This window comes from Cnephaeus nilssonii (genome assembly GCF_951640355.1).
Source record: "Cnephaeus nilssonii genome assembly, chromosome: 23".
Taxonomy (NCBI): domain Eukaryota; kingdom Metazoa; phylum Chordata; class Mammalia; order Chiroptera; family Vespertilionidae; genus Cnephaeus; species Cnephaeus nilssonii.
The window spans coordinates 5715655-5730062 of NC_137094.1; the positions used below are offsets into that span (position 1 = coordinate 5715655).

Consider the following 14408-nt stretch of genomic DNA (forward strand, 5'->3'; position numbering starts at 1 on the left):
GAGGGAATATGTTAATTGACCCTCATGCCCTCAAAGATGGCGGCACCCACAGCCAATAAGGAGGGAATATGTTAATCGACTGCCCTACCCTCAAAGTTGGCGGCACCCACAGCCAATAAGGAGGGAATATGCTAATTGACTGCCACGCCCTCAAAGATGGCGGTGCCCAGTCCCCTCAGCCCCGAGGCTCAGGTAACCAGGGCCGGCTGAGGCTTGTGCTGCCAGCAGTGGCAGCAGCAGAGGTGTGATGGGGCATCGCCTACCACCCCTGAGGGCTCCCAGACTGTGAGAGGAAGCAGGCCAGGCTGAGGGACCCCCCTCCAGTGCATGAGTTTACATGCACCAAGCCTCTAGTATATATATATATATTTCTATTGATTTCAGAGAGGAAGGGAGAGGGAGAGAGATCAGCTGCCTCCTGCACGCCCCACACTGGGGATTGAGCACCCATAAAACATGACAGCAATGCTGCATGAAGCAGTAAGTGGGTCATGGAAGAATCGGTTCTGCATCGTACAAACATCAGAGAAGCGAGGGAGCCAGTTTGGGGTAGATACATCATGTGGACACAAGTGGGCGTTGAGGCAGATCTGGAAGAGCGGGTGGGTGTGGGCGGGGGGATACTGTGGTCCATGATGAGAGGCCAGCCCGGGAGCGCAGGCATGGCGGCCCAGAGAGGACTGCCTCTCCCCGCACCACACCTACCGCCCACAGCGCAGTTAGTGCTCACAGACAAGCTCCTTTAAACCAGAGCTGAAATGCAAACAGGCCCATTGTCACGATCTGGTTGCAGACACAGAATTCTCAGTGACCCCATGGCTCAGTGTGGTCCAGGACGGGATTCGATCTCAAGCTCCAGCGGCCTGTCTCCACCTCGCCTGGGCCCGGGCGGCCACTGCTCTGGAACGGGGCTGACTGTCCCTGGCTGTGTCTCTCGTGGAATTTAGGATTTTTTTTGGGTTTGTTTTGGACTTCAAAACCTTGGGTATTGATTTACTTTCACTGCTTTGCTTACTACACGGAAACATGAAGCCACAGAAGGCGATTGACCGCATGATAGCTTTTAGTACAAGGGCTGAAACAACACAATGACAACGGTAAGACAACACGGGGACAACGGCCAAGCTCTCCGGCAGCCGAGGAGGACAGCCCGGCCGCAGCCTCGGCTCCCTGTCCACCGCCGACAAACGCAGCCAGGGCCAGTGCTCACGGGCCCTTTCGGACACCAGCAACGTACACAGGACGTGTGCAGAGCGACAGCGCCGTGGGTATGTGTCCAGAACCGGGGTCCGTATCCCCGCTCCACCACGGACCAGGGATGACTTTGGGGAGATGCCTTAAACCTCTTTCAGCTTCTTCAGATGTCAAATGGGGGTGATTGCCACAGACCCTGCCCACATAGCGGGAAAGAGGATTTAATAGGGTGATGTAGGTGATGCACTCTGACCAGTGCCTGGCACGGGAAAGGGCCAATATATGCTGTATAACCTACAAAAACGTAGGGTCTCGCCGCCCACTCGGAAAAGCTGTGCCAGCTCTGAGAACTCTCTTGTCCTCTCTGAATCTCAGTGCCCTCACCTTTCAGCAGGGCCTACCACTCCCCCTCCCTCCCCATGCCCACCTCTCAGGTGCGTATTCAAAATCCAGGGAGATGATCCAGGTGAAAGGGGGTGTGAGCAGCAAGGCCTTATCCAGGTTTGAAGCATCATCAGAGCAGCAGAGGAGACCCAGGTCCTGGTCCCTTCTATCCATTCCCTCACCTGGTGTGACGGTTTAGTTTGTGTGTCAGTTTGGCCGGGTCCAGGTCCCCCAATATCTGGTCAAATATAATTCTAGATGTTTCTGTGAAGGTGGGGTTTTTGTTTGTTTGTTTTTTAGATAAAATTAACATTGAAAGCAATAGCCTTTGAGGGAAGCAGATTGCCCTCCATAATGTGGTGGGCCTCGTCTAATCAGTTGAGGTCTTAGTAAAAAACGAAAGACTGACCTGGAAGAAGAGGAAACTGTGTCAGCAGCTGCCTTTGTACTTGAACTGTAACCCTCCCCTGGGGCCCCATGTGCTGGCTTACCCTGCGGAGTTTGGATTTGCCAGCCTCCACAATTGTTTTCTCTCTCTCCCTCCCCTCCTCTCTCTCCCCTCCCCCCAGCCTTTCCAGGACCGTGCCTGACCCCCAGCAGCTACTCCGTCAGTACCAGCTGAACCAAGCTCACTGCATAGTCTCAATCCTCTGCCTTCCTCCCCAGCCTGAACTGCTGCAGGTCTTCAGACACAGACACGGTCTCAAATGCAGGACAGGTAGCTGTGTTCTAGGGGTAGGGTGTGTATGTGTGTGGAGGGGGGCGTGCTAAGCATTTACTGCAGGGCCATGGCAGTCAGCTGGGCCACCTGGGATGGGGCAGATAAGCACACCTCTTCCCACAGCAGGGGGCAGGCCTCTGCGAGCTCACACTCCTGAAGAAGAGAACAGAACTTACCAGCCTAGGAAGCTCGCGCCGGGAAACAGAAGCCAGAGTTTATCATCACTGGCTTGCTTCAGCAAGAAAAAAAATCCCTGATGAGCTACAGCTGGTAGAGTGCTCACGAAAGGATCCACCAAGTGCTCACTGTTGGTGGCAGAAAGAGATCTCAACCGAACTACATGTGGACGAAACTTCTATCTGTGGTATAGGGCCGTGGTCGGCAAACTGCGGCTCGCGAGCCACATGCGGCTCTTTGGCCCCTTGAGTGTGGCTCTTCCACAAAATACCACGGCCTGGGCGAGTCTATTTTGAAGAAGTGGCGTTAGAAGAAGTTTAAGTTTAAAAAATGTGGCTCTCAAAAGAAATGTCAATCGTTGTACTGTTGATATTTGGCTCTGTTGATGAATGAGTTTGCCGACCACTGGTCTAGGGCACTGAGCGGACCAAGGGAACAGGCGGGGGGTAGAGGGAGGAGGGACTTGAAAGGACTTTTGTCTCTGGCAATAACGGCTACTATAATGGTTCTATTTCTGGTTCTTTTATCTGGAAAATCAACTACTCTAACCCAATGCTGGGGTTTCGAGGTCAGCATTGTGGACTGTGTCACTGTGCCCCTCTCAAAGGTATATGTTGAAATTCTAACCCTCAAGGTGATGGCATTAGGAGATGATGACTTTGGGAGATAATCAGGTCAAGAGGGTGGTGCCCGCACACTGGGATTAGTGCCCTGATAAGAAGAGCCGGGGGAGCTGGCTTTCTCTCACTTTTTCTCTCTCTCCTTTTCCCCTCCCCATCTCTCCTCTCTACTATGTGAGGTGCAGCAAGAAGATGACCCTGGTCCAACCAGGAAGAGATCCCTCACCAGGCACCAGGTCTGCCATCACCTTGACCTTAAATGTCCCAGTCTCCAGAACTGTGAGAGATACGTTTCTGTTGCTTCAGTCATATGATCTATGGTATTTTTGTTATAGCAGCTGGAGCAGACTAAGACAGTAGTACAGAACAGAACTGGAGGACTTGTACAGCAATTTGAGCGAACACAGAGGGTCTTATATTATGGATCTGAGTAGCCAGAGGATTTTTAAATCAGAAACCATTTACCAATCTAAAGAAAATTATATTTTGCTTTTAATAAGGTATCAGAATGACTCCCCCTCCGTAATGATGCAGTTCAGTTCCACGAAGCATGAGAAAGGAATTCAAATGTTTTGTTATATAAGCCTCTCACTAGGCAAGAGGAGCATTTTCTAATCTGAGGCACAAAGGCAAACTTTCTAATTAACTCAGCAGTTTGGACTCACCATTCTTTACAAAAATGACTATCAATCCCATTTTAATGGGATAATTACAGCAAATCATGATTAACTTCCCTTTCAGCCATTAGCAAGAGAAAGACACAGGAAGATAAGATGCTAGAAATGTTAGCTTAAAATATACCTACTATTCCCCTTCTCTTGGTATCAGTAATTGTCTAATTGTGCTGAACTGACTAAAATGTGGGTTTTCTTGGACAAAGAATGATCAAAAGCCCTATTCTGGCATTATAATCCATCTTATTGCCCTTTGGTTAATTGAGAAAGTGGCATTTATTCCAGAGAGAATTCCCTCGTTTTATCTCATGTTTTCATTCCATAATTCAGGATGCTAATGAGGGATTACAGGTGTTCAGGGAGGCCCCAGACCTATCCTCCAATTATGATAAAGGTTTCTAGGCTTTATAAGGCTCTTATAAAAATCACCTCCTTATTCCTCTCTCTGCACATGTGCCTTCCCCCCCCCCCACACCCCACACACACACCTACCATCGCCACTTAATGTCTAAAAAACAGAGTCAGCCCTAGCCGGTTTGGCTCAGTGGATAGAGCGTCGGCCTGCGGACCGAAGGGTCCCGGGTTCGATTCCGGTCAAGGGCACGTCCCTCAGTTGCAGGCTCCTCCCAGGCCCGGGCCCTGGTTGGGGCTCGTGCAGGAGGCAACCAATCGATGCGTTTCTCTCACATCGATGTTTCTCTCTGTCTTTCCCTCTCTCTTCCACTCTCTCTAAAAATCAATGTTAAAATATCCTTGTGTGAATAAATAAATAAATAAATAAATAAATAAATAATAAAAAAACTGAGCCAGTAGAATTGAGGCTGAAAGTCCCAGAATTCAAATTCTGCCCTAATGTCTTTATGACTGATCATCTTTTACACTCAAATTTTAAAATGCTCCCACGTAAATGGGATAACGAGTTAGTTTATCTTGTTGGGCCGCAGTTTCCTCGTATTCAAAATGTGATGATTGGACAAGAGGACCTATGAGCAGATTCCTCTTTGCCAGTGTGCCAGTCCGCCAGCAGGAGGCGGCACCTGGCGGCACTCTGCTCCGGTAGCTCCCATGCCGAGGGGTCTTGTCCTTTGGATGTCCTTAGTGTTCATCTCATCATCACAGCTCCATCCTGCAGGATGGATCCTACCCAGCGTTGAACACCTACTCGGGACTTCACAAGTTCTACACAGGATTACGTAAAAATACTCTATATTGGCTGTGTCCTTTTTGTAAGCGGGCACTGATGGGGCACAAAGATGAAAAGAACATACTCCCTGCTTTCAATGAGGTTACGGCCCAGTGAGAGAAACTGAGAAGGCCATTTCGCCAGGGATGCAAGGAACGGAAGCTCGCTGGCCCACGTGCCTCTCGAGCTGATGGCTGTAGGTGTTGGTGTCTGGAAGGCTAAGTGTCCCTGGAACGTAAACCAGGAGGATTTCAGGAGACCCCAGCTCCTGCCCTAACGCAGGCCGGGGCTGTTCAGAGAACTGGAAGATGCAGAATTGCCATAAAGAAAATAGATGGAGCCTGGCTGGTGTGGCTCAGTGGTTGAGCGTCAACCTGCGGACCAGGAGGTCACGGTTCAATTCCTGGTCAGGGCACATGCCCGGGTTGCGGGCTCAACCCCCAATAGGGGGTGTGCAGGAGGCAGACGATCAATGATTCGCGTCATTGATGTTTCTCTCTCTCTCCCTCTCCTTTCCTCTTTGAAATCAATTTTTAACAAAATGTTTTTAAAGAAAATGGATATTAACTTCCTTCCTCTATCTATGCTCCCAACACTACCCTAATGGACCTGGGACGTCAGGCAGGCAACTTTCTGGGATCAAGACCAAATTACTCCTCCCTTCTCGGCCAGCTCCCATCCCGTTTGCTCCGTGTGGACTTCATGGGCAAAGAATGCCAGAAAACGAATATTTTATAGGTAATACTGTGCCATCTGATCAGAAGCCTGATCTAATTAAGCTGAAATGTGCTGTTCACCCTGCAAGCTCTCCACCTAACAATGCAGACAAGAGAAAATGACACTCAGAATTCAGTCAGCAGCACCAAAGGCCGTCACCCTGGAATGAAAACCGAATGGGCACGGCCTTTAGGCATGTTCTACCCTGGCCCTCCTGTCCAGTGGCCCCTACTAATAAATAGAGAATATTCTAACACGTCCCTTTGGTGTGCAAGAATGAAGAATGCTAACTCCTGGTAGGGTGGCAGGGGGTGTAGGAAAAAGTCCCCCTGACGTAGGTCATTCGGGTTTGGCCCTCGGAGGGTGGAGGGTCCGCACGTGCACTTCTGAGCCCTGAATTTTGGGGATGGTGCAACTGCACACTGCGCATGTGCGGCCGGAGGAGGCGGCGGCGCTGGGACTGCACGGACACCTCAGCCTCCGTGGGAAAAAGGAGGCGGCGGAGATGAATGAGTGGGAACATTTCCCCGAGTCCCCTTTCTCCGGAGATGCGGGTTGGAGGAGGGGTCAACACAAGGAAGGAAAGAAGGAGAGAAAACCCGAACCCGAGCGACAAGGCCTTCGCAGGCTCAACCCAAACCAACGGCGCGCAGAGAAGAACCACTGTCATTAGGCAGGGGAAGGTCACACGAGGTCATTTCCCAGGACAGCTGACAACTTAATTTACACCACGGCCGGGCTTGCCATCCCCATGCATGTGTACGTGTGCATTTTTCATTCTTCCCCTCGGCACGCTCGCACACACCAAAATAGAGAACTCACAAGTCACTTTTCCCATCGGTGCATTTAAACCTACCAGACCTGAGGCCCTGAACCTAACTGTCCCCTATACCTGGGCTCCTGAGCATTAAAGAGAAAAAATCAACATGATATAGATAAATGTTAGTTACATGCAAACAAGTGGTTAGAATAAGATGGAACTTGGAGACATTGTAGAAAATAGGTCTAGGCAAAGTACCAAAAATTAGGTACAGCGGTATAGCGGCAGATTTGGAAATTACCGAAAAATCGGTACAGCGGTCTGGTAGGGTTAAGGGGGGAGTGGTCACGGGTGAGTGAGACGTGGACCCCAGACTTCTCCATCACCAGGGAATCCATTGCTGCATAGCTGCTTGAAATCAATCTGCCTACCCTGCTCTCTTGGATGCAGCTTCAGGACGAGGAATGGTGGACATGAGGATGAGGGATTCCACAGTTTGCACACTGTCCGAACACCCTGGCCCGTGGTGGGCTGGGAGGCGGGAAACTCTCTCCTCAGTATGAGTAAGAGCTACATTAGCAACTTGTCAAGGTCTTAATCAGATGTCTCTCTCGCTTGGTTTCCCCTTCTCGTCATCAGGAATGTGAACTGAACAAGACTCTTGGCTTCCTTTCCCACACGGGGTTCGGTAAGGGCTCGGTAACTGAAGGACTTCTACCCTAAAAAACTGTCGGGACTCCGTAAAGGAACAGAGTCGCTGCTACAGAGCACACGTGGTGCTTTTAGGTGCCTTTGTTTTTTTTTTTTTCTATGCTATTAGTTTACACACCAAACAAGAGCAAGTTTAGAAATAGACTAATTATAGACAATACAGGACCTGGTGACATGAGCCAAGTAGTGTGTGAGTGTGTGAGTGAGTGTGTGTATGTGTGTGTGTGTGTGTGTGAGAGAGAGAGAGAGAGAGAGAGAGAGAGAGAGAGAGAGAGAGAGAGAGAGAGAGAACATATGTTCATATCATTTAATAGAGGTCAAATTATGCTGCTACTGGGTTTGAAAACAGTGCCAGTAAGAGACAGATATGACTTGGACTCCAGGACTGAGAGGAACAGAGCCGAATGGCCCAGCCTTTAATGCCTGAGACATAATCTGGCGAGACAAACACGCCTGCTTCTAAGCTACAAGTGGGAGGATCCCACCAGGTGCCTGCCTGGGCCACACCATCCACAGAGGAGAAAGCGCGGTGAAGCCGTTCAGGATGCACCGACGGGTGGGCATGGGCGGTGACGGGGATCCACACAGCGGCTGCCACACCCCCTGCTGCTGCCCAGACGAGGCTGAGTGAGGACCGAGGAGAAGGAAACATCGCTTGTAGCCCAGGAGTGGTGGCTGGGGCTGACGCCAGGCAAACATTTATGGGGGCCTAGAGTTCACGGAGATCGGGGTACACCCTCCTTCCTCTCCCTTTGCAGGGATGTGGCCCGAGTAGCCACTCAGCCCCTAGGTGCTGCCCCCTGCGGTGACGCCGACGGCAGTACCTGGAACACAGTACGGCCGTGGATACTCCCTGAATGAGTCAAGGATGGCAAACCCTCCTCAGCCTGTCCCCAGATTGATTTCCCATCATTCCCCTCCACATTTGCTCCGTCCAATGTTTAATGAACTCTCCAAATTCCACAGTCCATCCTCCTGCTGCTGGTCCTCACCTCCAAGAGTTTTCTTTTAACCCCAAAACATGCTGGGGGTTGGGGGAAGGCATTCCTAGAGATGATGAAGGAATTATTATGAAGACATTATTTTCCTCCTGATATTCTTCTGGGAAGAGAATTAGCCAACGCCCAGGCGGATTGTCACCACCAAGGCAATTTCACCATTGCCATTCTGACCTTTAAAAGCACCTACGAGTTTGTTTGTTCACTTATGTTGGTTTTTTTCGGATGCCACCTATAAGCGAGAGCATATGCATTTGTCTTTCTCTGCCTGACTTATTTCACTTAGCATAATACCCTCTAGGTCCATCCATGCTGTCGCGAATAGAAAGAGTTCATTCTTTTTTTTATGGCGGAGTCATGTTCACTTTGTAAGGTATATACATGTCTAATCACTGTGCTGTACACCTGAAAATAATAAATAATATAACACTGTATGTCAACTGTTATTGAAAAATAAGTTTTTAAACAATAAAAGCATTTATGCACCCGTGGTATGGCTCGAGTCACAGACATAGTGAGTTAAACAGATCATGGGAACTGCTTGAGAAGCTCATCACCCAAGACGAAGAGCTCTGACATTAAGCTGCGACACACTAATACATGAACCTTAAACAAGGATGTTAGCTAATTGTGCAAACAAATCTCACTGCGAGCGGATGCTGACTTAGGAGAAGGACCCGTTTCCAAACAGATTAGCAGTGTCATTTACATATAAGCCAAGTCAACGAAATATAAACAGGAACTAAGCTGCTCTGATCCACCAATCGTCTCTATCAGTTCATTACGAGTGTCTTTACAGGGCCACTCAGTAGCGTAGTTTCATTATATAATTTCAAAGTTAGGCAGAATATTGTAAGTCTGTAATTCCAACTTCTTAGATCACACGCTCCTTCATGTTGGTACCGGTTGCTGACATGTCCAAGACTGACGGGAACAATGCACCAGATTACCAAGTGTTGTAAGAGCGGGATTCTGCCTCATCGGCCCATGATTGCAAGCCTAGTGCCCAGCCCCGGTGCCTGACACACAGTAGGTCCTCAATAAATATGCGCTGTGAGCCAGGATCTGCTCTAGGCGCTGCGGAGAAGTGCTCCGTGGCCAGCAATGACTCCAAGCAGAAGGTGGCTATGGGTAGTTGCCCCGGAAACAGCAGGGGGCAGGAGCCAGGAGCCAGGGGAGGGGTGGGATGGAGCGCCCAGATCTGTGTCTGCTCTCGCTGTGCCTGCCCCTTCTCTCCCAACCAGGACTGAAAAGGGACACGTGTCCTTCTCCACTGGGTGAAGGCAGCTGGTTCCCGACGTTAGTTTACTGTCATCATGGCCCCGGGACACGCTCATCTCCAGTCCAGAGTCTGAAAGGGCTCGTGTGTCCAGGGGCAGCCAGTGGGACAGTAGAAAACTAAGGACTCCTTGGATTGATTCGGGAGGCACTGGAAGAACGTCCCCTCTCTGGGCCTCAGGCTTCCTGTCTACTTAATGAGAGGGGAGCTCTCAGTGGGCCCATCGAAGCCCCCCCACACCTGTGAGACCCGCCAGGTTTCCTGAGTGTTAGGCCTGACCAAATAATGGAATCGCTGCCCCTCCCCTGGGAACTGACCCTTAGACCACTTCGCCACCCACATTCCCTTTCGCTCAGACCACATTCCATCGCTCAGACCTTTATCTTTCCCCTCCTGACTTTCCCAGGATCCGGACCCGCCCAGAGAGTTCTCCGCCGAAAAGCCCTCCTGGAGTCCTGTAAAACCTCTGCCTCCCCACCCCTGGGTGCTGGCACCATTTGGGGGCTCAGCCCATCTGGTCTCCAGGTGACCGAATCCTATATAATAAAAGGCTAATATGCAAATTGTCCCCTCAACTAGGAGTTCGACAGGGAGTTCGACCAGGGGGCAGGGCCAACCAGCCAACCTCCTACATCCCCTTCCCCTGGCTGGCCCGGCCCTATCGGCCCCGATTGGGATGGGCTGGCTGGCCGGACCCCACCCATGCATGAATTCATGCACCGGGCCTCTAGTAAATCCATAATTCTTTACCCCTTTCAGCCTCGTGTGGTCCTCCTTCAGTGACCCTAACACTGAGAAAGTCCTTGGGTGGCTGGGGCATGAGGTGGGGGTTGGGCTGGGCTTGCTCCCCTCCCCCACCTCATGAGGCCCCAGTTCTGAGGTTTAAATAATTAGGTTGCTTTTGGCAATTGAATCAAGTTTATCAACATCAAACATACCGATTTATATAGTATATACTAGAGGCCTGGTGCATGAAAATTCATGCACTGGATGGGGGGGCGGTCCCTCAGCCCCGCCTGCCCCCTCTCACAGTCCGGGAGCCCTCAAGGGCAGGAGGCGACCTGGCAATCAGGGGAAGGCGACACCCCCATCACACCTCTGCTGCTGCCACTGTAGGCAGCACAAGCCTCGGCCGGCCCTGGCTACCTGCGCCTCAGGCCCACCCTAGGGGGCTGGGCAGCTGACATACAAGGCTTGCTTGTGCCTCAGGCCGGCCCTGGGCAGCTGGGGGGCTGAGGGGACTGGGGGACTCCAGAGACAGGTGTGTGGAGCGGCCAGACCCGCCTGGGGGCAGGCCCGGCCGTGCCGAGCGCCTGCCGCCCTGGCGGGGTTGAGGGGATTGGGTGCCGCCATCTTGTGGCTGTGGGCGCCACCATCTTTGAAGGCGTGGCAGTCAATTAGCATACTCCCTCTTTATTGGCTGTGGGCACTGCCATCTTTGTGAGGGTGTGACGGTCATTTAGCTTATTTCCTCTTTATTAGATAGGACTAGTGGCCCAGTGCACAAAATTTGTGCACATTAAAAAGGAATTAAATAGAGGAAATATTTTAATATTGCTATTTGCCCTTTCTCTATAACAGTGTCCGGCCAGCCACACCCCCATTGGGCGACACCAAGACCCAGCTGGCCCCACCCCCGTCAAACCCTGCAGGGCGGGGACACAGCCTCACGTCCCAACACTGGGGCGGAGGATCGCGGCCCCAGTGCCACACAGCCTCAGGTGCCTGCTGATCGGTCGTTACAGTGTCACAGTGTGATGACCATTTGCATATTAGTCTTTTATTATTAAGATATAGATAGCATCACCTACTTACGTCCTATATTAAACTCCATGGTATTTCCTTAAGATATTAATATGTAAATTATGCACCAGAGATACATTGGTGGGAACTGATGGGTGAAGAGAACGGGTAAGTCTCACTTCCTGATCACGGTGAGGTTTGGGGAGGGAGAGCATGAGTCTGGGGAAAGGGCACCGCTGAGGGAGCGCGCAGGCCTTCCGGCACCAGGAGGAGCAGGCACTCTGGGCAGGAGGCAGGGTGGCGGTGCGCTTTCTGGCCTCCTGTTTCAATCACACACACAGGTAACACGGGTATGATCAGAGCTACGGTCTTCCGCGGGCACACACCCTCCACTGCCACTTCCTTCCCCAGTGCCCGCCCCGCCCCCATGCTCAGCAGGACGGCTGCCACGTGGCCACTGCTCGGACAGCAGTCACCCCTCCCACCTCCTCTGTGCCCCCAGCTGATGACCCCGTCCCTGACACACTGCCCTGGACAAACCCGGGGCTGCCTGCCTTCCCTGCAGGAAACGTCACCCCTTTCTCTCCCACTCAACAAACCCCAGATTGCAAGTGAGCGACAGGGGTAAGGGCTTCCATTATAAAACAATAACTGTATGATTGATAAGCAGTAGTTTACGGACGGTTGTCATATTCATGCACATGTGCCTGGATTCACACCTGCTGATCTTACTTATAATGACACTTGTGTCCGGTCACTGCCTGGGGGACATTGTGAAATCAGGTGGGACCAGTGCCCTCCCAGCACTTTGGGGCAAGTGCTGGGTCCTCGTCCTGCTGCCACACTCAGCCTGCTGGCTCAGCCCCGGGCTCAGCACCCTGACCCCTTGTTCGAATTCCAGGGAGAGGGGTGGGGGTTAGGGATGGGGGGGAAGGTGGGGACAGAAGGCCCTGGAGCCATCCATTAGCGTAATCTCTTCAACATGACCTTAGAAGTGAGACCCTGTTGGAGAGGTGACAGCAAGTTAATGGCTTCCCGATGGGGTGGTGAAACTGGGGGCGGGGCCCACGGGAGGGGAAGGGAGAAAAACGTGAAGGGAGCGGCGGGCAGAGGGCCCCAGGTGAGGCCCAGAAGGACTGCTGAGGCCACTGACGACCATGAACCTGGGACAACCGTGTCTGAGGGCCCAGGGGCAAGAGCATCGGTGACCGAAATGCGCGGCCGCAGCTCCCTGCAGCCAGACCTGCAAGTTTCCTAACGAAGCCGGTGCCTCCGGGACCTGGCACTGACTCGCCGTGCCTGCCGGAAGCCGAGAAGTGACAGCGCCTCATCCTCTCGCTAAGGTTTCTCCCCGTCTCGGCTTCTTTACCAACTAAAGACTAAACCACAGCTGCTTCACCCAGACGTTTATCAGACGAGAGAGCGTCAAGATGACATCGAAAAACCGTTATCCCAAACGCAGCTGAGCAACACCTCCGAACAGGGCTCCTGTACCTTTCTAAGTCTTTGTCACAATTCAAGACTGCGTTTCCTGGCTGGAACTGGACAACTGAAACCGCTCCCCAGAAACCCCGCCAGGGGTCAGGCCCAGAGCAGGAGCTGTGACTTCTCCGAGGAGGAGAAAATAAGGAGCACGTCACCGCATCGACGAAGCATCCTTCCGTCTCATTCCCGCGCTGTGCCTGGCGCGGCAGCCTGCCTCCGCCTGCCGTCTTTGTGTCTTTTCTTTCAAGGGAGACAATTCTGCCCAACAAGGGAAACCCCTTTTTTTGTGCCAAAATCAAATCAGATCACCAATAATGGGAATGTCTGAATTTACTGTTTAGTACATGCAACCAAAGAAGATTCTACAGGACTTCCAATGAATTCCATTTGTCTCCTTTTCTCCCTGCCACCTCCTTCTTTCTTTCTTTCTTTTCTTTTTCAGAGAGGAAGACAGAGGGAGAGAGAGAAACATCAATGATGAGAGAGAATCATTGACCGGCTGCCCTCTGCACGCCCCACACTGGGGATCCAGCCTGCAACCCGGGCATGTGCCCTGACCGGCAATGGAACCGTGACCTCCTGGTTCATAGGTCAATGGTCAACCCTTGAGCCACACCGGCCGGGCTCACCTTTTTTAAACAAATAAACCGGAGCCCTGGTTTCCTCCTTCCCCCCAGTACAGAGCCCCTCACCCTGAGCCAGCGGAGACGGCGGGGGCGCCTACCTTGCCCAGGCCTGGCGTGTCCTTCACCTTGCTGACGGCCCGCAGCAGGCAGGGCGGGGCGGGGGGCGGGGAGGTCTGCAGGATGCCGCTGAAGCTGGTGCCGAAGAGCGGGGGCTCGGCCACGGACGTCGAAGGTCGGTGCTTCTTCTTCTTAGAAGACAGATTCAACTTCTGGGCAGCTCTGCAGGGAAAACGCAGAAAGCGAACAGTAAGGGGAAAGGCGGGTCCCGTCACTTCCTTCTCTCGCCCTTAAAGAACCTCCTCGTTCCTGTTGAAGCTTCATCGTCCTCTCTCCATCCTCCGTGCCCTCAGCAGCCACCCTGAACTACAGCGCAGTCGGCTTAACGGGCTCCCCAATCATGTCTACGGCAGCCGAGAGCCGTCAAAGTGCCCGATCTGAGATGGAGATTTACAAAGGACGGTCTGTTACCCACAGACACGCGGCTGAAGCGGGAATAGGCCGGGCGTCTTTAGGGGTAAGCAGTACCTATCAGGTTAACCACGCCATAACTTCTCCAGCATGAACTCCAGGGGAGAGGCCTTATGCCTGATGTAGAAATTCCGACGCCGTGTAAAAGCCAGGCCGGCCTGAGGAAGGGCCATGGGGCAGCCTACCAAGGCATGCCATGTATGTGCCTGTGGGAGAGAAACACACGCCCCCTGGGACAGTGGGGAAATAGATCCAGCTGGTTTTAGAAATGGAGCAGCAAATCGGAACGCATGAGGCCACGTGTGCAGGGCTGGGGGGAACTGCTGCCTGGGACCAGGCTGCTTGTGCGGGGTGGTCTCCCCATACAGAATGCGACCCGCGGGCACGTGGGAGGGTGAGCGGGTAGGAGCCCGCGAGGGGGCACCGAGGGGCCGGGAGGGCGGGGGCGAGGTGCCCACGTCACTGACAGCACTGCTTCTTCCCACCGCATCTTCCCTCATCCAAATGCCCCGTGTCCGTTAACGCACCATCGCCTCGGCACAGGGAAGAGGGAGGAAACCAGGGAACAGGCGAAGGCAAAGGCATCTCACGGACTGTCATATACTCGT

At 52.5% G+C, this 14408-nt stretch overlaps 1 protein-coding gene across 4 annotated transcripts in view; it reads right to left on the minus strand.

Annotated features, from left to right (window-relative positions):
* KIF26B (kinesin family member 26B) overlaps positions 1 to 14408 on the minus strand; it is a 371316-nt gene that overhangs the window by 95428 nt on the left and 261480 nt on the right. For all 4 annotated transcript variants that reach the window (XR_013813119.1, XR_013813120.1, XR_013813121.1 and 1 more), the window contains exon 5: positions 13371 to 13551. Coding sequence is in view for 1 of the 4 variants with exons in the window: in XM_079763803.1 (XP_079619929.1) it covers positions 13371 to 13551 (181 nt within the window). In the remaining 3 variants the exon portion in view is untranslated. The remainder of the gene's footprint in view (positions 1 to 13370; positions 13552 to 14408) is intronic.